Raw genomic sequence first — 22,301 nt, forward strand, 5'->3', positions numbered from 1 at the left:
TTTGCTCTGGATTCTGTCTACTTCCATAAAATTTCTGTGTACTGTACAAACTGCAACTGTGTTTTCCTCCTAGAGAAGGGACAGAGGCATTAGTTTTCATCCTTAGCAATGATAAAAATGTTTTGGAGACAGGAGAAATCACTGGTTACATTGTCAGTATCTGCTCTGATTTTTAAATTGCTGTTTTATACCAATTGATAATAGGATTTATCTATTTAATTACAATGTTAAACATTAACTTTTTATTTAAGTGCTAATGAAGCTTTAATGTACGAATGCAAAAGATAACGTAGCTGAAAAATGAGTTAACGTACAAAAGATAGTAACAACATGCAACAATCAAAAAAAATGCTCCTTTTAATGGACATTCATAGGCATGTCAGTGTATGAGACTCTCCAAACTGTTTCCAAAGAAAAGGAACACTCCAATAAACCATGTACTAAAAATACATGTGAAAATTAACATCTGGGCAAAGCCTATCATGGGGAACCTACTGTGCAACTGGTAGGAAGCAGCTTTGATATATGTCAAGGTACCATACAAGTCCCACAGTCAAAGGCTGTCCAAGACCGCATTCAATTCAATGCTTTTCTGGTGTGCTTTTTCTTAACCTCCTCCACGCGAACACCACCCACTTCTGTGGCTAAATTGATTAAAAGGTTTCCAGCAAGAAAAGAGCTGCTTAAAAGGAACATTTTGCATTACATCACAGTAAAGTAAATATCAGGAATTATGCTATGTAGACATGCATGCATGTGCAGATACACAAACATGCAAACACACATACACACACACAGAGACATCTATATATATACATATGTATCATCCCTACATACTCATAATTTGTCTCTAATGAATACCAAAAAAAGACAAGCACCAAACAGAGCATTTAAACAGAAGTGATGTGTCCGCATCCAAAAACTGAATAAACCTGATATTCTACTATTGCCAAGCAGCAGAAACAGTCATGTTCAGAACTGGCTCAGTTTGAACAGCCTGGGCTCCATCTGCTTAGGATCCAGAAACTGGATGCTCCCATTCCTAAATCGTCCACAAAACTAAGAGTCCAGTGGGCATTTTAACATTGTGCCTGTGACCTCCATAAGACTAGACACTCCAAGACATAATCACAGGATTACAGAGTCTCACTTAGGGCAAGGGGGCTCATTCTTTGGCCCTGTGAGACCTGAATTCTTTGCTGCTCTGGAGAAGCTCCTTGAAGAACACAAGTGCATCATTCAGCTTCCACGCTAAGCTGCTGGTTGTGGCTTTTCCAGCCTTTGGGGTCTTGAATTCCCCCAAGCTGAGGGAATTAAAAAGCCCTGACATCCAGTTTGAGTGGGAATTGTAACTGAACTATATATGTAATAAGTATTTCCTCTTTAAAATAAAAGTGAAACCTGATTTAAGTACCCAGGTATCATCAGCAGAGGATACTGGGCTTTCAATCCCAGTAGGGTGAGATGCCTAACTCAGAAATCAAAGAAAGACAGAGAGGTGTTGACACAGTTCTTTGTTGGGTGTTTCCCACTGGCTTGTTCAGTGCAGTACTCAGTTCAGCCTAAAATTCCCTGACTCTTGAGATACTGGACTCTGTGCACACAATTGGAAATGGAGGCATCTCATTCTGGGGCCAAATTCCTACATAAGATATTCACCTAAAACCCTTCTTTGACTTGTAAATTTTGTTTATACACAAAGACATATAACAAACCCCTCCTTTAATACAAAACAGCAGGACTTGTCAACATAATACACCTATCAAATGCACTTTTCAGTCAGGTAGATAACATACATTCAGTCCACGTGTTATATTTCCTGGCGCAAAAGACTGTAGACCAGAACTATGGACCAAAATCTGTTTGGAAAACAGCTCTTAAGAGAGAGTCTGAGAGAGAATTCTTACTATAATTGCTCTAATAGCACAAAGTTATCAGTATAATTGCACTGATGGACCATTACATTTGAATTTGCACAAATGTAAATTTACATTGAAAAAATGTATACATGTGACAGAATGCAACCCCTTACAGATTATTCCATTAAATAAACCAATAAAGACAAAAATATTCAAATAAAAAAGCAATAATCAGAATAGCTACCACTACAAAAGACAGACATTAAATATATGCAGCTGACTAATTCCATGCATTTGAGCATTGCAACTCATCTAGAGTCTAGACAAGAGGGATGCTAAGTAGAAGCTCAAAAATATTAAAATATTAAAAAATATTTTGTACTCGACTATTGCACTCTGCTGTATAATTCTTACCTTTAAATCTACCCTACCACAGAGCAGTATTTTCCCAAAATAATACTCTTTTCCTTAGAATTTCATTATGTAAGCCTCACCGTCGCTGGCCCTGTACCACTGATGTCCCAAACTGAGAAAGAAGTGAAGAAAAGGACTGAAAGTGATTGGAGAGTTTAAAATTGAGAGGGCAGATAAACAATCAGAAAGAACTCAATTTTTAAAACCTCTTAGCCCTTGTTCCTCATAAGCAACCTGAATAATTACAGCATCATGGTGAAAATTGGTAATATAAGCCAAAAAAGGCCCCATTATACTGAGAAGCAGTAAAAATATAAATGATTCTTTATCAGGAAATTATTTACAATAGCTTAAAAATATCTAAGGCATTAGGATTTACACACCTGTATTTCAAATTACGGATTTAGGTTTACTTTGAAGTGTTTGTTATGCCTATATAGAAAGAATTGTACTATAATATTTTAAACTCCATTTGGAGAAACAGTATGCCTTCATCTGTTTTGTGTTCTTCAAAATTAAGAAAAGCTATCCCCAAGAATATAAATAACCACTAAGTACATTCAAACCAATCCAGGTAATGAATTATGAAGAAAAATAAATGAGATGCTCTGTATATTTCTGAAAAGAAAAAAATATATATGAGAAGCTCTGACTAGATAACTGCAAGACAATTGGAAGGTGTAAATGACTGTGGTAACAGCTAATCCAGTAATCGAGATATTTGGAGATTAGCATCTCTACATTTTGGGTAATGTGTCAGGAAAGGAAATTACAATGTATAGAAAATGGAATTCACCAATAATAAAGACCACAAAGAATTCAACATATGCTTCTAAAAGAGTACATCCATAAGTAGGTATATCTGCCATGTAAAATAATGATTGCTTTTACTTGCTTTCATGTGAAAGTAACATTTCTAATCTTAAAGATACACTAACAAGTCTCCTCTTCTGCCAAGTCCTAATCAAGTGATGTAAATTTTTAACATCCCATGTCTTCTGTGTTTGCAATATGATATGGGGAACAATAGGAATGAGCAAGGAAAACTATAGGGCTTGTCTGCATTTGAAAGATAGGACAGATTAACACTGGCTGGGAATTTTAAAGTACTAAGAGCTGTTTCTGAATAATTTCATATGCGAACACTCTTATAAGAGCGCTTTGTTCCTGTTCAGCTTGACCCACTTTCTAAGTGTATTTAATTAGGAACAGTTTTATGTGTAAAAAAGCCTTTTGTTTGTTCTTTTGATTAAAGTAATGAAGTTCAGTATCTGGGGTTTCTGATTCAAAACACCTTAAACATTTAAAAAAAAAAAACCCAACCAAAAACCAAGCTATGGGAATGGTACCTAGGTATTAAAATGCAATTGTGGCCTTTTCACTGTTTCCCTAAATAAGTGATTTCAAAGGTAAAAGGTTTTTCAAACAGTCTTCAGTCAGCAATTACTTTCTGCTGTAATCTGTAGGCTATGGATGGTTACCCAGAATTCTTTAAGACAAATCTGCTTTTTGCAAAACATGAAGTTACAGCAGAGGTTTTTAAAAGTATATGCCAAAGGGTCAACTGTAGTGTCTCAGCGCTTCAGAAATCAAGCTTATTTACCTAAAATAAAACCATGAAGTCTAGAGAGGACAAGAAGAGCTCAGTCTTCCCGTACTCATAGCTGACCCAAATCCAGGTGAACAGAATCTGTGGACAGCTCAAGCTGTCAAGCTCAGCACTGTGCCAACCATGTGCACCCAGGTATCTGCTCAGAATGAAAGCGGTGTGAATCCACACTGACTCAGAAAATACAGTGTAGACTGTAACTGATGTTAAGATAATTAATACGTATCAACAAAAGCAACATCCTAGCTAGGAAAATTTTAAGAATAAAAAGTAATTACCTTTTACTGATCTATTCAATGAAAGTATATTACATATTTAATTTATTCCTCACGTTCTAGGCGGTCTGTTTACTTTTTGCAATTAACATACCTTGAAATTAATGTTTTACATATTTTCAATGTATTTTTAATATATTAAATTTAGGGATAAATTAGTTGTTTGGACACCAAAGTCTGCTTGAGTAAAAATGTCTTTAAAGCAGAAATACTTAAGAGGCAAAAAAGCTGCTGGACGTTATTAAATTGTATTTTATAGCATATGATGTTATGCTGAAAAATCAATTCTGCCTTTTTTATATACTCAACTAAATTTTCAGTCATGGATCACATTCTTAGTGATGTCAAATATGCTTTTGTGTTTTCCTGTCAGATTTACTTCATCGGTTTTATCCCATTGTCTGCACATATTTTTGAGTGCCATTTGTGGAAAATCTTTTTTCACTTATTTTCAACTACTGATAACAGCTCTGGCATGGAAACACATCACTACTTCAAACAACTTTCTGTTGAAAAATAAAAGGACAATAGCCATTAGCATAGAATTACATTATGGTATTTTTTAAAGAAAATTGCAAAAATTACCCTGCATAATAAAGCAAATACTACATACATCACAATCACAGAAATCACAGAAGGTGATGAGAAGGTTTTACTTACTTTCAGTATTAGGGGACGCATGAACGAATACTAAACATCGTGTTCCTGTCTTTAAAGCTCCCTGTCACTTTCTAATGAAAATTTTGTTACAATTTGCCAACATTAAAGCTCAAAGTCAGGGACATTAGAATTTGTCATCAAAACAATGAAATATCATTCTTAAATTAAAATTTCCACTTTCCAACCATATTTACATTGGTTATTTCCCTCTCAAGACGCTTGTTCTCCTTATCCACATACAGAATTTATTGATACATCTTTTAAGTTATAACTGGTATTACAAAATTAATATAAAAATGCTATCTCATTATGAAAAATGCTATACCAATGGTCAATGTTTTAACAGCAGAAAATTACCAAATACAGAAAAAACTGCTCAATGCAGTGATACATGATGAGATATGTCGCTAGAGCTAAAGAGAATATCCATCAAGTTTTAATGTAAGAAAGACTAGCGAAAAGGAACCAATAGGGGACCACCACTCTCTTCTCAGTAGTGAGTGGAAAATATCTGATGTGTGTAAGAAACTACTGGATCACCACTTTCTAGTCACTGTCCATAAAGAGCCTGGCTTCTAGGTTATTAACTAAAATGTGTTTCTCTGCCATGCTTAAAAGAATAATTTTTATAAGTTAATATTCTACCACATGACTCTGTGAAGAAATTGTGCTTTAGGGAAAGACTTCACTGATTAGCACACAAAACCTGTTGCTTTTTATGTAGGCGAAGGCTTATTTAGCATACTGCATGCTCAAAATTGCAGCAGCTGTAGATAAACTCATCACAAACTGTGAATTAATTACTAATTTCAAATGTTAAGAAATAGCCCCTGGGAAGCTGCCCAAGACATTTTTATCCAAAAGCAGTACGACTGCCATAATATTAACTAAAATTTAGGAAGAGTGCTATAGATATGCAAGAAACTCAAGAGCGGTTACTCACAACCTAACAGAGTAGAGAAGGAAGAATCTAGCCTACAAATAGACTACCAAGGAAAGAAAAATTAAGGAGTGAAAGAAACAGACCTGGGGGTATTTTGAAATTATAGAAAAAGAAGAAAGAAGGACAGGTAACAGATAAAATCAAAGAATGATTCATTATTTTAGAAGTGATTCACTGTCATGCGTGTAAGGAGGAGAGTAAAAGAAACCAACACATGATATGCGTAATTTTGGAGGATGTAGGATCCGGACAATCAAAACAGCATTCACTTGGTCACCATTGCTGTTTCCAATGTGAGAAAATGTTTAATTGCTGTATGAATAAAATCAATCCCATTTAGGTCAAACCATCTGTAGACAGAGAAGCAGGAGAGTATCTAAAGGAGACAAATGGGAGTCTTTCTCTTCATTTAAGCCACTGCCACTTTAAAAAGATTTCAGTCAAATTGGGCAAACTTCATATTGCAGACTGTATTTGAACCCTCTTCTTCCTTGACGACGAAGGCAAAATATTACTGTATTTTTTGCTTGACGTTGTAAATGCATTGTTTGAAAAGAGCAAACCAAGGGATGTTGACAAACTATCCAACTACCAAGTCGTTTCCAGTTCTTTTATTTTCAGTCTTCTATTTCTTCTCAGTATTATGAGTTCATAAAGTGATGTTATCATAGCTATTTCCTCTTTCAGATACAGATGAGTCTTTTCTTCCATTGTTCTTTCTTCTGATTCTTTATTCTTTTGGTATCCACAAAACCTATTGCTGACAAACTTATCTTCAGTCTGGAGAGCTCTTATACAAGATATCACCAGGAGTATCTTGTTCTTTGTTTGAGATGATATAGGTGTTGAGCAGCTGCCTTGCTAACATTGTAAAATGTAACATGGAAGCATAAATCCTAACTCAAGGCTATTAGAGTTTAAGTAACTAAAAAGTTCCTTACATGATTTAACTAGCCTAACAGCAGCAATCTGCAAGAATAAATTGTGTTTGTAACATGTTCTGCTCATAGTTATTGATCTCCCTCAGAAACATGAAGCTTGCAAGGACAATGCATCTTTTTGTCATTCAGTTGAAAATTTGTATCTTTATATATCTATATATAAAATTAACAAGCAAGCGAATTAACAAATATTAACAACTGTTCAAGTAGTATAAGTTAGACTCACATCTTGCCTATCTTAGACACCTCTCAGATCTTGCCTGTCTTACACACACATTTTAGGATGGGATGAATAACTTTCTGTAGGTGTCTCCCATTTCAGAGAGACTGCAGAAGGTACCTTGATGATTAAGTCAGACTGGACACCGAACTTGTACACAGTTCCATTGAAATGTAAATCAACCCACCAATGTTCTGCTACTTAAAAAGGCATCTGCTTGAGGTATTACTTGAGCAGCAAGAAGCATTACCTTTTACCATGTTATTATGCTTTTATCCAGCTAAAATAGATGTTCGTAGTCTGATATTTCAATTTCCATATTGCTACTGCTAGATTGCAAGTGTTAAAGGGAACTGTAATAGTGCTTTAACCTCCAACTTGGCACACATTCCAGATATATGAGTTCTGGCTGTGCAGAAAGTCAGAGTAACCTGCTGGGTGGTTTCCACCAAGGAACAGACTTCTTGGAGTTTCTCTACCTCAGAGATAGCACAGGGGAAGTCTGATATATAAACTTCTTACTAGCCACTCAGGAGAACCTCATCACATTTTACAGGCTGAATACAGCCTAGCATGTCATAACTTTCTTTAATGTGTATATAATCTCATTTTACATTATATTACTATAAAGAAATATTCTTTGAAACAAGTCTAGAAAAATCTTCATGAATGGATCCTGAAAACATCTAAGTGATATACTTAATGCTAAAGGCATATTTAACATAAGAAGATTTACATAATGCTCCCTTTGATGGTCAGAGGGTCTATTGAACATCTTCACCGTGATATAAAGAACTGACCAAACATTCAGGTGAAGGGAGTACATATTGAGAAGCTCAACTCATTCCAGCATTCGCTGGTCTTCTTTGGGATTTGAGGTGACACACAACAGCTGCCGTGAGGTGGGTGCTCTGAAGAAGGGCACTTTGTTGGCTTGCTGTTTTGTTTGCTTTAAAGAATAAACTGAACTCTAGTTTGAGAATGAAGCTTCAACATTATTGTCACTGTCACGTCAAATTTTAACTCCTGAATACATACCCTGTGGTGCTGACATGAGGAGGCAGAGAAATCTGGTGCAGATGTTGGTAGGCTCTGCTGAAGATAGTGGATGCTGCTCTGCAACATATTGTCAAAGCCAGTTTACCTGCTGTGCACATTGCTGCAGCTCAGCGGGTGTTTCACCTCTGCCTTTATTCATATCAAGCTTTTATGCCTCTTTATTTTTAAACATGCTCTTAAAATGCACAGCTACCAAGCCGATACGTGTTGTGGCACTTATTAGCTATGGTAGTATGCAATTCTTTGTTGTGTATGGATTTCTGTTTCTAACACTAGTTCTGATACCTTTTTAGATCTTTTCATCTTATTAGATGCATAATGCTCAAGTCTGGCCCAAACTCTAGGTAACAAAAAGTAAATACTGTTTTCATATTTTCTGTGCACTTCAAGGAAAGAAGATGTTTGAGTACATGTACATGTAGAAAGAACTAGACCTAAGTACAGTGTTTTGTCTGCATTAAGTAATTTTCACATTTTACTACTTCTGACTTATTAATAGAACTGCATTAACTCCCTCCTGTGTTTATTTTTAATATCCTAGCTACCTATAGTTACTAAAAACCCTATTCAAATCACATTTTAAAATTAGTTTTTCAAAATTCATTCAAATATAGTTTCTTCTCTTAAAAATTATTCTCTTAAAAACTTATTAAAATATAAGTCATTTAAACTCTATTCCAATATAGCTGTTTTCCTTCTCCTATGGGCTTTAGATAAATAGATATTAATGTGTACAAAACCAGAAAAATTAAATGTATGTATTTGGGCAAGACACATCCATGTCCATATAGGACTGAAAAAAGTGGGGATAATAATACTACACTTTCTTAATGTGGTATCAGTGAAAAATATCCATTCAAATACCATGGCTAGAGAAAGCCAGATGTAGTGCTCACGTAAAATAATTCAGAGGAGAATTCTGTTCAGACTGTGAAAATGACACTTCCATAAATTCTTTACGCATTGTCACACCAAGATTGAGGTAAAGCCAAACAAACATCTGATTCTTGCTTTGAATACTGGTTGATTGACTGCTGTTATAAACCATTTAATGGGACTCATATTCAAAAGACAGCTGAAAGACTGACTGTCTCATTTCAGCATTCTGAGATGTCAGTAACAAGACAAGTTCAAGAAGACAGATTTAACAAATGTTTTGAAAAAACACTGTCAATATCTACCAAATATACTACTAAACAGCTTTTATTTGTAATGAGTTATTTGCCAAATTCCTTAACCAGATACATATTCCAAAATATTCTGAAGTATATTTTTGAACAGTGGAGCCTCAATTTTACCCAAAAGAAAAAATTTATACCATGTTAAATAATCTTGTAATTTCTATTTCTCTAAGCATTTGGATGCACATAAATACATATTTGAATGTACAAACATGTACAGAAGACATTAGATATATAGTTATATACACAGATATAAACATAACTATGAGGTATGCATAACGCAAGGTAATAAATATATTTAGATAGATAGATATGTATAAATATATCTCACTTTAATTTTGACTGGTCTGGATTTTGCAAGAGTGTTGTCACTAATTTAAACAGGCATCCTACATGATTTTTTCCTCTGTACTGCTTTTGATTTGTTTTGTAACAGTCTACCTAAGCTAAATAAAGGTGGCCCTAAGTGCAAACAAAAACATTAACAGGAAATTATATTTAACATTTGCAAAGCGCCTGACATGTTTGAAGTATTGTATAAGTATTTAATCATAAGTCCTCAAAACAGTCCTCGAGAACAGTGAGCACTTCCACCAGCAATGCTGCAGCACAGGGAAACAAGTTACCACAAGGCAGAAACCAAGTTGCCACCAAAGCCCTACATGGAGTCCTGGAACCAGCACTAACTTTTAATAGTGGTATTTATGTAAAGCCAGTCCAAACAAAATTTAGAAGTAGTACTAACTGTTCACGAACACCCTTTGTCTCCAACATAGTGTTACTTCTGATAGCATTAAGAATGAAACAATCCAGATCTTGAAATGCAGCTGAAAAACAGCAGATGAGGCATGAGGTATAACCAGGTATAACCTGCCTATTAAAGTAGATATAGTTTTTATGATGATGAAAAAAGCAATATGTGCTTAGGAAAAGTGGAGTATAATGCCTTATTCACATGTATTTCTGTCAATTATAAGCCTTTGAAAGTTGGATCTTTCCATCAAAATTAGCTCAACTAGAAGAGGTGCCCGGATCAGAAGTTTTCCTTTTATTTTATGTTCAGTATACCTTTAAAGGTTTTGCAGAATTTGGGATGGACACAGTACCTTCATAAAGCCTTCATCTGCCTGAGACTTAACAATGCCTTAGTCCTTAACAATGTATCTTCATAACAAATAGAAGTTTTCATCTTTTTGAGATTCCTTATTACTTAAGGATGAAGACAGGGCTTTCCTTCAAAACTGTCCACATGAGAAAAGATTTCAGTAAAGACGTTTCTATTCAGCTAGTTGGGATGGCACCAGTCTTGGAGGATTTTCCTGATGTTGGATGTTTTTTTCTTTCTTTCTGAGGATATGATCATTCCTTGGTCATGAATATTTTCATTACTAAGGCTAGTATACTTTGGAGTGGAAAATGTTAGATCCACTGAATAATTTGCTTGTTGGAATGCTTTCTGGTCAAATTTTTTTTATATACATATTTCTGCTTATGACCAGAAATCTGGAAAATGTTGCAAGGTATGTGAGAACAAATTTATCATAGTCTTTAAGTAAGCATTTTATTGTTAAGGCTCCTTGTAAAAGATTTTTCATATTTCTTTCCTATTATTAGAGGATCCATACAAGAACAGATGTTCTCTTTTCCATAAGTAGGTCAAAGTTGAGACTTTGGTTTATTAAGACTGTCCATATTCTTGTTGAGTTTGAGCTATTGCTCATTGACAACATGCCAAACAGAGTTTTGCTCTATTTCTAAATAAAAAAGACAAAGTTAAGTGTTCAAATGAACTTTTGGTATGAATTTCAGTATCCCATGTCTTCCAACACCACTACATTCAACCTTTGACATGACTGCAGAAAAAAAAAAAAATCCCCAAACCATCAAAACTAATCTGTGCCAGTACAAAGAAGAAAAAACATAAACTGACCTCCAAAGACCATGACCTGTTCCCTGCTATAAACCTGTCTTTTGAGACTCACCTCTAACATGACATGTATAAAGAATTAGCCTAATTAGGACAGGTGAAAAAAGCAATCAATATAAAAAAGCTTTGTATTTTGCTGTATTACTACTTGACTGTCTTCCCATGTCATCTAATTTCTTAAAGATCTGCAGGTGCAGGAATGGTATTTTTAAAGATATTCCCAACACTTCACAAAATATACTCCTAGATTTAAAGAGGTGACTGAATTTAAGAAAAAATCCTCAACACTCTCTAGTTATTCCACTTAGAGTGTTTTAACTCATGTTTTTAATATGAATTTAAGAAAAAATCCTCAACATTCTCTAGTTATTCCACTTAAAAGTGTTTTAACTCATGTTTTTAATATGACTAATAGCAGCCTCAAGATCCACAATCAGCTACTAGGAACTAACCATCACAGAGAGTGTTATTGTACAAGCTGTTATCCCATAGTCTCTCAGACCACAGACCTTCCATGGGTACCACCTGAAGTTCCAGCTATACATGACTTGTGGCAGAAATTAGAAGACAAGCCTAGAATATCAATCATAGGGATAAGAAGCTTCTGTTCAGATAAAGCAGGAGGACAGAACTGTGATTTCTAGCATTGTAATGATCTAGGCAAGGTGTCTGTACAGCGGTCTTGATGGTATTCTGAACAGTTATTATGAAATCTGTTGTACCACCAAAATTCTCTCTATATATGAATATAGTCCAAGCAAGGTCACATCTCTGCCAAACCAGAAACATTTCACTTAACTTTAATAATTAATAATTAATAATTACTGCATCTAACCTAATTTAGTCACACAGGCTGTCTTTACGGTCAACAGCGAGATGACCAGCTCCGGATAGTGATACATCTCACTTATCTTAAACACTCATTTTAGGATGAGAAATGGAACTGGATTCTGGGAATGGATAGTTGAACATAAACTTTAGCTGTCAGCAAGAAGCACTGCACAGTGTTCCTGGAGAGCCAGGATTAAAGGACAGACTTCTGTCAGACTCCATGGATATTATTATAAGAATTGCCTAACATACACTGCAGAAAAAATGGCTTTTCAGACATATAACTTATAGGCACAATTGATAGAAGAGGAAAATGAAGATGTACTTACCAAAAACAATAGAGGACTCACAGTAGTAGTAACCATTTGGTTGCTTTTTTTTCAACATGGAGCAAAGATCTAGGCGGTGCAGGATTTCATCTCCAAAATAATGGCTTTTAAAATCTTCATACAGGCTTGAGTCAATTTTTTTCACCTTTAAATAGCAACATAAAATTCAATTAGGCATTCTACTAGAAGACTGAATTTTCATATTTAATTTCTATAGTCTTCATTTTACCCAGAGGTGTAGTTAGGATGGAAAATTACTTCAAGATGCAAAAAGAATACTGAAACAATAATGTGCTGGATCTTCTGTTTCAGTTAAGTTAAGTCTCCTACAGAACTTAAACAAGGAGATAAAAAGTGTCATTACACCTCCTTTCTACCCCTCCCTCTTCAGTCCTGTAGGAAACAAATCAACATACACAATGCTACAACTGCTTTAACTTCCAGTGGTTTGCAACAGTCTTCATGGAACATGTAACCAGGCATTATTCTTGCTGTCATCACTGGGCATGCTACTACAAGGAAGAATCTCAAATGTTTGTCAGGGGCAGTTTTCTGGGTCTTTAAAATCACCAAGCAGAAAATGTGGTTGTATTTAGCACTGGGCTTTTTATCTCAGCAAATCTAAAAAAATTAGTGATTTATAATATCAGTATCATTATGTAGTTTTGCATATACAAAGTGGAACATAATAAATATTCTATTAGGCTGTTTTCAGAACACCTCATTTCAGTAGTTATTTTAAGAGTTTAGGGCTCCTCATTGCATCGTATTTTCAATAAAAATAGATGATCTCTGTGGAAAGTCAGTATTTTCTCCTTCAATCTACCTCAGCATAATACTGTTTGCTTATTAAAAAATGTTACTATATGCTAAAGGATGTTAGGAGTGACCGCTGCCTCCACAGCTCCAGCCCAGGGCTCCCTGCTGTCCAGCTCCTGGAGCCCAGCCTGGTGCCCCGGGGACCCAGGGTCTCTGATGGATGTACCTGCTGCTTTCACGTCCCAGAGACACATGAACATGCTCAGAGGACATGGACACGGCCGGCTACACATGCTGCCACAGCCAAGGTGCTGCCTTCAACATACCCACGTACACAGCTCACGAGACACAAAGTGTGGACAGCCCCCAGCAGAGACAGAAGGTCACTAGTGCAGGCGTGCACATGGCTCTCTCCAGGTTCACAACCACACGCACATTTGTGCATCCCCCAAGCACTGTCACAGCCCCTCTGCCTGCCCAGCTCCCCTGCCCAGATCCCAGGCCCCCTTACCCACCCCACGCATGCCCCACTTGCTGGCTGGTGCAGCTTGAGGTTTGGTGGTTGTGGTGGGTTGACCCTGGCTGAATGTCAAGTGCCCACCAAAGCTGCTCTGTCCCTCCCCTCCTCAGCTGGACAGGGGAGAGAAAATATAATGAAAAGCCCATGGGTCGAGATAAGGGCAGAGAGATCACTCACCAATTACCATCACGAGCAAAACAGACTCGACTTGGGGAAAATTAATTTAATTTATTACCAATCAAAACTGAGTAGGGTAATGAGAAATAAAACCAAATCTTAAAACACCTTGCCCCCACCCCTCCCTTCTTCCCGGGCTCAGCTTCACTCCCGATTTTCTCTACCTGCTCCCCACAAGCAGCACAGGGGGACAGGGAATGGGGGCTGTGGTCAGTTCATCACACGTTTCTGCTGCTCCTTCCTCCTCAGGGGACGACTCCTCGCACTCTTCCCCTGCTCCAGCGTGGGGTCCCACCCACAGGAGACAGTCCTCCGCAAACTGCTCCAATGTGGGTTCTTCCCACGGGCTGCAGTTCTTCATGCACTGCTCCAGCATGGGTCCCTCCCACGGGGTGCAGCCCTTCAGGAGCAGACTGCTCCAGCGTGGGTCCCCCACGGGGTCACAAGTCCTGCCAGCAAACCTGCTCCAGCCTGGGCTCCTCTCTCCACGGGTCCACAGGTCCTGCCAGGAGCCTGCTCCAGCGCGGGCTTCCCATGGGGTCACAGCCTCCTTCGGGCACATCCACCTGCTCTGGCGTGGGGTCCTCTCCGGGCTGCAGGCGGATATCTGCTCCACCATGGACCTCCATGGGCTGCAGGGGCACAGCCTGCCTCGCCATGGGCTTCACCAGGGGCTGCAGGGGAATCTCTGCTCCAGTCCCTGGAGCACCTCCTCCTCTCCTTCTTCACTGGCCTTGGTGTCTGCACAGTCATTCCTCTCACATATTCTCACTCCACCTGCAGTTTGTGTCCCATTGTTTTGTTTGGGCATTTTTTTCCCCCTTGTTAAATACAGTATCACAGAGGTGCTACTCCTGTCGCCAATTGGCTCGGCCTTGGCCAGCAGCAGGTCTGTCTTGGAGCCAGCTGGCATTGGCTCTATCGGACGCAGGGGAAGCTTCTAGCAGCTTCTCACAGAAGCTACCCCTGTAGGCCCCCAGCTACCAAAACCTTGCCACACGAACCCAATACAGTAGTGAACACCCACATCCCTCGCACACACCCAGTTTGGGGAAGATACAGACATTTGCCCCCAGCAGCCAGCACCCAGCACGCAGGCTTGGTCAGACAAGCGCACCCACCGGACCCATTTTACACAGGACCAGCCCCTTTTACACTCCATTCTGTCCACTCCTCCTTTGTTCCACCCATCCCCTTCCCCTGAGCATCCCTCAACTGTCTGCACAGCCCCACCGAGCCTCCCAACACACTGGACCCTCAGCTTTACATCCCCAACAGCCGCAAAGCCCCGGTTTGCCTGAGGTTTCTTGAGAGCCCATCAATTAGTGTGACTGACAAGGTTTGTTTCTTGATTTTGCCTGTTATGTTAGACAGGTTTGTGTCTCTGTATATTTTGTTTATGGCTTCCCCCCTTCCCTTACCATCCCATTTGACAAGGTCCTCAACCAGACAATCCTACTGAAATAAACATCCCCACACTCCACATGCCCTTATCAGTCCGTGTGGCTGACCAGCTTTGGCTCTCGCTACTGCCTCCCTTATCCTGTGCTGGTCAGGTTTGTGTCTCTGTATGTGTTGTTTAGGGCTTCCTCCTTTTCTTATTATCCCCTTCTGCACTGAAAAGGTCCTTCACCAGACGCTCTGAAGGGGACAGACGCTGTCTCCTTCCTCACACCCTTACACTATATCCGTTCGTCTGAGCATCACACTCACACACTTCTTGTGATGCTTCATTTAGAATTACTCATGTGCAAGATGGGCTCAGTGGTGGTATGTCTACTGAGCTTTCACTTGGGTACAAAATGATTGACTTCAGAAGCACTTTGCTTAAGTACCTGCAAATTTGGTTCTCTAAAGTCTAATTTAGAGACTTTTGGTCCCCTATACTAAATTAGACTTTTGGTCCCCTAAAGTCTAATTTAGTGAAGGTCAGAAATGTCTTTCCATTTCCTTAATTGCTGAAACGATGACATCTAGTGGTGGATGCTTTTCATTTCGGGTACACGACCTCCTTGGGAGTCTACATTTATTCCAGCCTGACTGTCATTATTTAAAATTTGATATTCTATGGCTAGATTAGTCCTTATGTACTAAGGTTATTTTGAAATTAAATCATCATTCTTTGCTTTTTGGCTGACAGCCTTTGAAATACATTTAGACATCAATCAGTAATAAAAAAAAGACCTTTTCATCCAGGATAACACTTGTCAAGATGTGAAGGCTTGAGTACTCATGGAATGAAATGAGGAAAAGATCAAAATCACCACTTCATGCTCCAATAAAAAAATAGCATTTACAAGAGGTCGGGATGTTGGTTATCAAAACCAGATTGGTAAGGTGTGAATCGAATGTTGAATGCTCAGGAATTGAGTTATGTTTGTAATACACTACTGAACGATATTTGGGAAAGCAGCCATGGGAAAACTACGATATTTTTACCAACTTGGAGCAATTTCTGGAGCACTGTTTGTAATGAGATGTGAAAGGATGAAACAATGCAGGTGCATGGGAAGGTCACAGTTCATTTCTTAATTGAAAGGGACTGGAGCCGTAGAGATGAAAGAGAGGAGTTGTTACCACATGAGAAAGTTATAGATGCTGATTACAGAGATATGCTGTAATTGGGGGAGGGTGAGAAACAAGAGTACTTGAGAGGCCATTTTGAAGCATTTGGTGGTGGAAGCGGAGGAGGAAGACACCTGCCTCTTGAGGAAGTGCTGTAATGAATGGATGCCTGTAAAGGGACATGGCTGTGTAACGTGGGCCTGGAGAAGCACTGCATGTGGAGTGGTTGCAAGACTGGCAGGGCACCAAGGAGACAGCATTTGGTAGCCCTGTCACGTTTGTTAACTCTCTGTCTGAGCCTCCTCTGTACGCAGGCGGGGAAGGTGCTGCCTGCCGTCCCCAGCCTGCTGTGAAACCCTCCAGAGCTGCATGGAGTCCCCACGGCTGCCGTCAGCAGGCGGCCGGGCAGCGCTTGCCCCTTTGTGGGAGCAGGGGTGGCGAAGGCTCAAGCGGTGACAGGCCTTAACATGGCTGCAAAGCGAGGCGCCCAGCACCCTCCCACAAGCAGCTTCCGCTCCCACGTACCAGGCCCCACAGCCCAAATGCCCAACTCCCAGCACCACATGTCCAGCTCTCCGAAGGCGAGGGCTGCATATGAAGGTTCATTTACAGTTGCTCGAAGCAGTAGCTCGTTTGGCCAACTGCAGAAGCCGCAACGTGTGAAAGAGGCGAGCAGCGGGCAGCCGGGCAGCAGGTAGGGACGGCCATGGCTCCCGCTGGAGCACTGGCAGCGCTGCAGTGGCAGGTCATGGAGACGCTGTGTGGGAGCGGATGCCTGGCATCCCTCGCCGGCCGGCTGCTCGGGGGGCTTCTGCCAGCCGCCTCCTCTCCCTCCCCCTCAGCGCGGGGCTCCGAGGCGGCCGGGGGGGAGGTGGCGAGCGGCTACCGAGGACGGGGCAGGGGCTGGCGGGAGGAGCCCGAGCCCCGAGGAGAGGGCCGCTCCCGTCCAGCCGGGAGGCCGCAAGGGAGGTCGGGGGTCGATGCCCCGCACGACGGCCGGGGCCGGCTGCCGGGAGAGGCCGGCCGCTGTGGGCCCTCGGCAGCGGGGGGGGACCGGCGCTTAGCGGCAGGGCGGCGGGGGCGGGATGGCGGCCACGGCCTGGCTGCAGACACGGGGCCCAGCGGCACGGCGCTGCGCCTTCCCGACGGGGGCCGGCGGCGGGGAGGCCTGAGCGCCCGCAGCGCCCAGCACCGGCCAGGAGAGGGAGGGAAGGGGGCCAAGATAAAACTTTCGGGCTGCGAGGAGGCGCAGCAGCCGAGGCGAGGTGCCCGTCTGTGGTGAGGAGGGTGAGCAGAGTGGGGAAGATGCGGGAGAGGGTTGGAAGTGCATTGCTGAAAGCGACTGTGGACTCTCCAGGGGAAACTGTTTGGTATGGTTGATCCCTGCAGCAGTACCTTACGTACTTGTACAGAAACCGGTATGTGTCATGCTGCTGTATAAATACCAGGGTAAGACCCTGAAACGGTGACCGGTTTACGTGGCTGCATTGTTGTGAGGAGCTGTGGTCAGTGCATGTGGGTGTCCCGCACCTCTGAGGGAGGATGATTCTGTACGTGTATATACATGTGCATTACGGTATTTATGTGTATTTGGGCATACATTTATACTTACTAAAATAAAGGATACAAAGAAAAACTGTAAAACTGTTCCAACATTGCTGGTAGTTAGCTCGGCCACACCTTGCTTGGAAGCAAGATGGCGGCTGTAGTTACTGGCTGCTGCATCTTTTCACTTGAACAGGTAACATCTGTCTTTAATTCCTGGTAGCATCTTAGTTTCTCCAGGAATGGAAGAATGAGTGTGAACCTGCTGTTGTCAATTACAGTTACTTCTCAGGCCCTTTTGGATGAGTTGTGAATGAAAATATCTTTCTCCAACAGCATGAGTGCCACACCAGCCACAAGTTGTGCCTTGCCACCACCGCTTGGGCCCGAACAAGAGGACCAGGAGTGCTCCAAGACACACATGTCTGTTTTGTGGTATGCAGGGCAGCTTGCAATTACTTATTATGATACAGAAGATTGTGTAGTCTACTTCCTGCCTGACATACCTGATAATGAAGACCTCAAGCTACTGCATAAAGTGATTGGGGAAGTTAATCCTCAATGCATAGTGACCAGTGCAAAACAGGACCAGAATATTGCCAAATTCCTGACCAGCCTAACAGCTACTGCTGGTGATAAAGATAGAGGAAAACCAGAAATTGTCCTGTTTCCTAACATAGATTTTGGCCTAGAAGTCAGCAAGCAGCGGATCCTATCTAGGCAATTTCCATTTATCCCATCTCATATGACTGCAACAGAGAAAATTCTCTACTTGTCCTCAGTCATCCCTTTTGAGAGCCCACTCATGATACGAGCCCTAGGGGGACTCCTTAAGTTCCTAGACAGGAGACGGGTTGGAGTTGAGCTCGAAGAAAGCGCTATTGCAGTTCCTATTTTGGCCTTTAAAAAGTTTGCGCTGTCAGATACTGTGAATATGGACCAAGACACTTACTGTGTCCTGCAGATATTTAAAAGTGATATCCATCCTTCTGTGTACAAGCTGTCCAGTGGATTAAAGGAAGGATTCAGTTTATATGGAATTTTAAACCGTTGCAGGTGCAAATGGGGAGAAAAACTGCTGAGGCTGTGGCTCACACGACCTACTCGGAACTTGACAGAGCTGAACAAACGGCTAGATGTTATCCAGTTCTTCCTGCTGGCTCAGAACCATGAAACAGTCCTCACTCTTCAAAGTTGCCTCAAGAATATTAAAAATGTGCCTCTTATTCTAAAGAGAATGACTCTTTCCCACACAAAAGTTAGTGACTGGCAAGCACTCTATAAGACAGTGTACAGTGCAGTGTGCCTTAGAGACACGTGTCGTTCTCTGCCCAACACTATTGAACTCTTTCAGACTATTTCACGTGTCTTCACTGATGATCTGCACTACATTGCTAATCTAATCAGCAAAGTGGTGGACTTTGAAGGCAGCATCTCAGAGAACCGCTTCACTGTTAGACCCAATGTGGACCCCACTATCGATGAGAAGAAACGAAACCTGATGGGACTGTCAGACTTCCTTACAGAAGTGGCACGAAAAGAATTGGAGACCTTGGACAATCATATTCCCTCCTGTTGTGTGATCTACATTCCTTTGATTGGGTTCCTTCTCTCCATTCCACGGCTACCAACTATGGTGGATAAGAGTGACTTCGAAATCGAAGGCTTGGACTTCATGTTCTTGTCGGAGGACAAACTGCACTACAGAAGTGCTAGGACTAAGGAGTTAGACAGCCTGCTGGGTGACTTGCACTGTGAGATCAGAGACCAGGAAACACTTATTATGCACCAGCTGCAGACAAAGATCTTGGAGAAGTCTGAAGTGCTTAACAGTGTGATTGAGTATACTGCACACCTAGATGTGCTGCTAGCTTTGGCAGCGATGGCCCGGGAGAATGGCTACTGCCGGCCGCGCTTTACTCACCGCCACGGCTTCCACATCAAGGGTGGGAGACATCCACTCATGGAACTATGTGCAAAGACTTTTGTGGCCAATCCTGTGAACAGTGGCGAGGCTACCAGACGGATAAAGATCATCACAGGGCCCAACTCATCTGGAAAGAGCGTCTACTTGAAGCAAGTAGGTCTTATAGTATTCATGGCTCTAATCGGCAGTTATGTCCCTGCAGCAGAGGCAGAGATTGGAGTAATTGATGGTATTTACACAAGAATCCACAGCAGGGAATCAGTTTCTGTAGGGCTCTCTACTTTCATGATTGATCTTAACCAGGTTGCCAAGGCAGTAAACAATGCCACAGAGAGGTCCTTGGTACTTGTTGATGAGTTTGGTAAAGGGACCAACACATTGGACGGCCTGTCCCTTCTGGCTGCTGTCCTGAGGTACTGGATCAGTCAAGGAACACAGTGTCCGCAGGTCTTTGTCTCCACTAATTTTCACAGTTTAATGCAGCTAGAACTCCTGCCTGACACACCTCTTCTGGAATACCTGACCATGGAGACCCACCAAGATGGAGATGAGTTGATATTTTTCTATCAGATCAAACAGGGCATATCCACTGTTAGTCATGCTGCCAACATCGCTGCATTAGCAGGAATGCCAGCCAAAATTATTGAAAGAGGAGTGGAAGTGTCAGAACTGATTCGCAATGGAAAAGCTATCAAACGTATGGATCATCCTTCAAAAGGAGATCGGATGGAAAAATGCAAGTCTGTTGTGGAAAAGTTTCTTCACCTAGACCTTGATGATCCTCATGTGGACTTAGAAGAGTTCATGCATAAAGAAGTGCTGCCTTCTGCAGCCTCAGTGCTGTAACAGGGGTATGTGTAAAAGCATGTATCTACCATGTTCAGTAGGAGAATTCGGTAATTTCAAGAATGATCACTATGACTAACACCTCACACACTACATTTAGCTTGTAACAACCTGTCTATAGTTACGTCCTTTCTTCTTGTTTAAAACAAGTACTGTAGTTACATATCTCTGCAATATGGTGTATGATATGAAAGCAGGAAGACTGAAAGAGAATTCCAGAACCTCTTCCAGGTGTTGGGTCACCCAGTTTGTGCATTTTCTGCCCCTGTTGTTAGATCTTCAGATTAAAAAATACAGTAGAAAAACCACAAAACATTTCTGCTGGTCTCATAAGACTGTGAAAGCAAAGTGTTTATTGTTTTGTATTGTGCCAAAGTGATTGTTTCAGACATTTTAGGATCAGCATCAAAGATTCCAAATAAGTATGTGCCTCAGACTCCCATATCTCAGCAAGTAACAGTTGTTACAATACAAACCACTGACGTACAGGCTGATAAAAGGAAATACAGAGGGATTTAATGAGCTCTGTGGCTTTTCTTACACCAGTGTTTCTGTCCAAAATGCCAGAGATCCCAGGTGTTGTTATAACAAGAATGCTGGAGGTCAGAATCTGTGGGGACTGATAAACACGGGAAGTGCTTTGTTTTTTCCGAGAATCACTCTCTTCTCATAAGGTTTTATATAGTACGACTATGTATCTATGCCATATGGGTATAACAAAAGCAAAATTACCAATCTATGAAACTGAAAACTATACTAGGGATGTAAGACAGAAATTCATGTTTTATATTCTGTTTTCGAGTATTGAGTAAAACTTAACATTAAAGGAATAATACCAGAAGGGGAGGATTCCCTGTCACTTCTCTTGCCATGCAGAGGATCTTTACTGAACACAGTATTTGATGTATGCATATGCAACAAAAATTCATTAACAGATTAATGAAGCAGAAGACATGATATGTAAGTACTACAGAATAACCCTTCCTGCAGTGAGATAAGTGCCTGAGATTCCTTATCTAAATAAGACAGAAGAGACATTAGGTAGCTTATTCTCTGCCTGCCAAAACTTGCTGTAACTGCTTACAGTATGGCTAATAAAAGACATCAGCAGATAACACTACATCTCTCTTCAGCTATATTTGATTTCAAGAAGCCAAAAATATTAATGTCTAATAAATTGAGAGAAAATTTACGTGAGAAAAAAGTAATTACCTTCATAATTATCAGTGTTAAACATCTTATCTGGTATGCCTAGCTGAAGATAGCAAAAAGATGAATGTGAGTGCACATCAAAAAGATTTGAATTTGGAGACACTGCTTTGGGCTTGATTCATTGTGGAATTTCCTCCTTTATGAAAGAAGGAATTATTATTATTTTTACAAAATAAGTACCTTATGTTATCGCTATATGAAACTAGGACAGTGGCAAAAGTTTAACATAATTTACATTAAAAAAATACCAGAATAAATTACTGAATCATGCAGTTACTGCTATTTCCAGTGCAATCATAATAATACTGTCTGCAAAATAATATCTAGCATCTTGACGATGTTACCATTGAAGTTGAATGGTAACAGTGAATCAGGCCTTGTACAACACTTCCAAGTGTTGTAAATACAAATGGCTTTTTCTCACTAATATATTATCTTTTCCTAATTATACATACGGCATTCTAAAGATATACTGTACAGAATTAAATATTCATAAATTATA

General features: G+C 40.5%; 2 protein-coding genes across 2 annotated transcripts in view; one reads left to right on the top strand and one right to left on the bottom strand.

Annotated features, from left to right (window-relative positions):
- AKAP7 (A-kinase anchoring protein 7) overlaps positions 1-22,301 on the bottom strand; it is an 89,041-nt gene that overhangs the window by 36,169 nt on the left and 30,571 nt on the right. The window contains exon 7 of the mRNA XM_075707979.1: positions 12,249-12,393. Coding sequence (XP_075564094.1) covers positions 12,249-12,393 — 145 coding nt within the window. The remainder of the gene's footprint in view (positions 1-12,248; positions 12,394-22,301) is intronic.
- Positions 18,152-20,587, top strand: MSH5 (mutS homolog 5). Its single transcript, XM_009490701.2, has one exon. It carries the CDS (start codon positions 18,152-18,154, stop codon positions 20,585-20,587), a length of 2,436 nt encoding a protein of 811 aa, XP_009488976.2.

This window comes from Pelecanus crispus, chromosome 3, assembly GCF_030463565.1.
Source record: "Pelecanus crispus isolate bPelCri1 chromosome 3, bPelCri1.pri, whole genome shotgun sequence".
Lineage (NCBI taxonomy): Eukaryota > Metazoa > Chordata > Aves > Pelecaniformes > Pelecanidae > Pelecanus > Pelecanus crispus.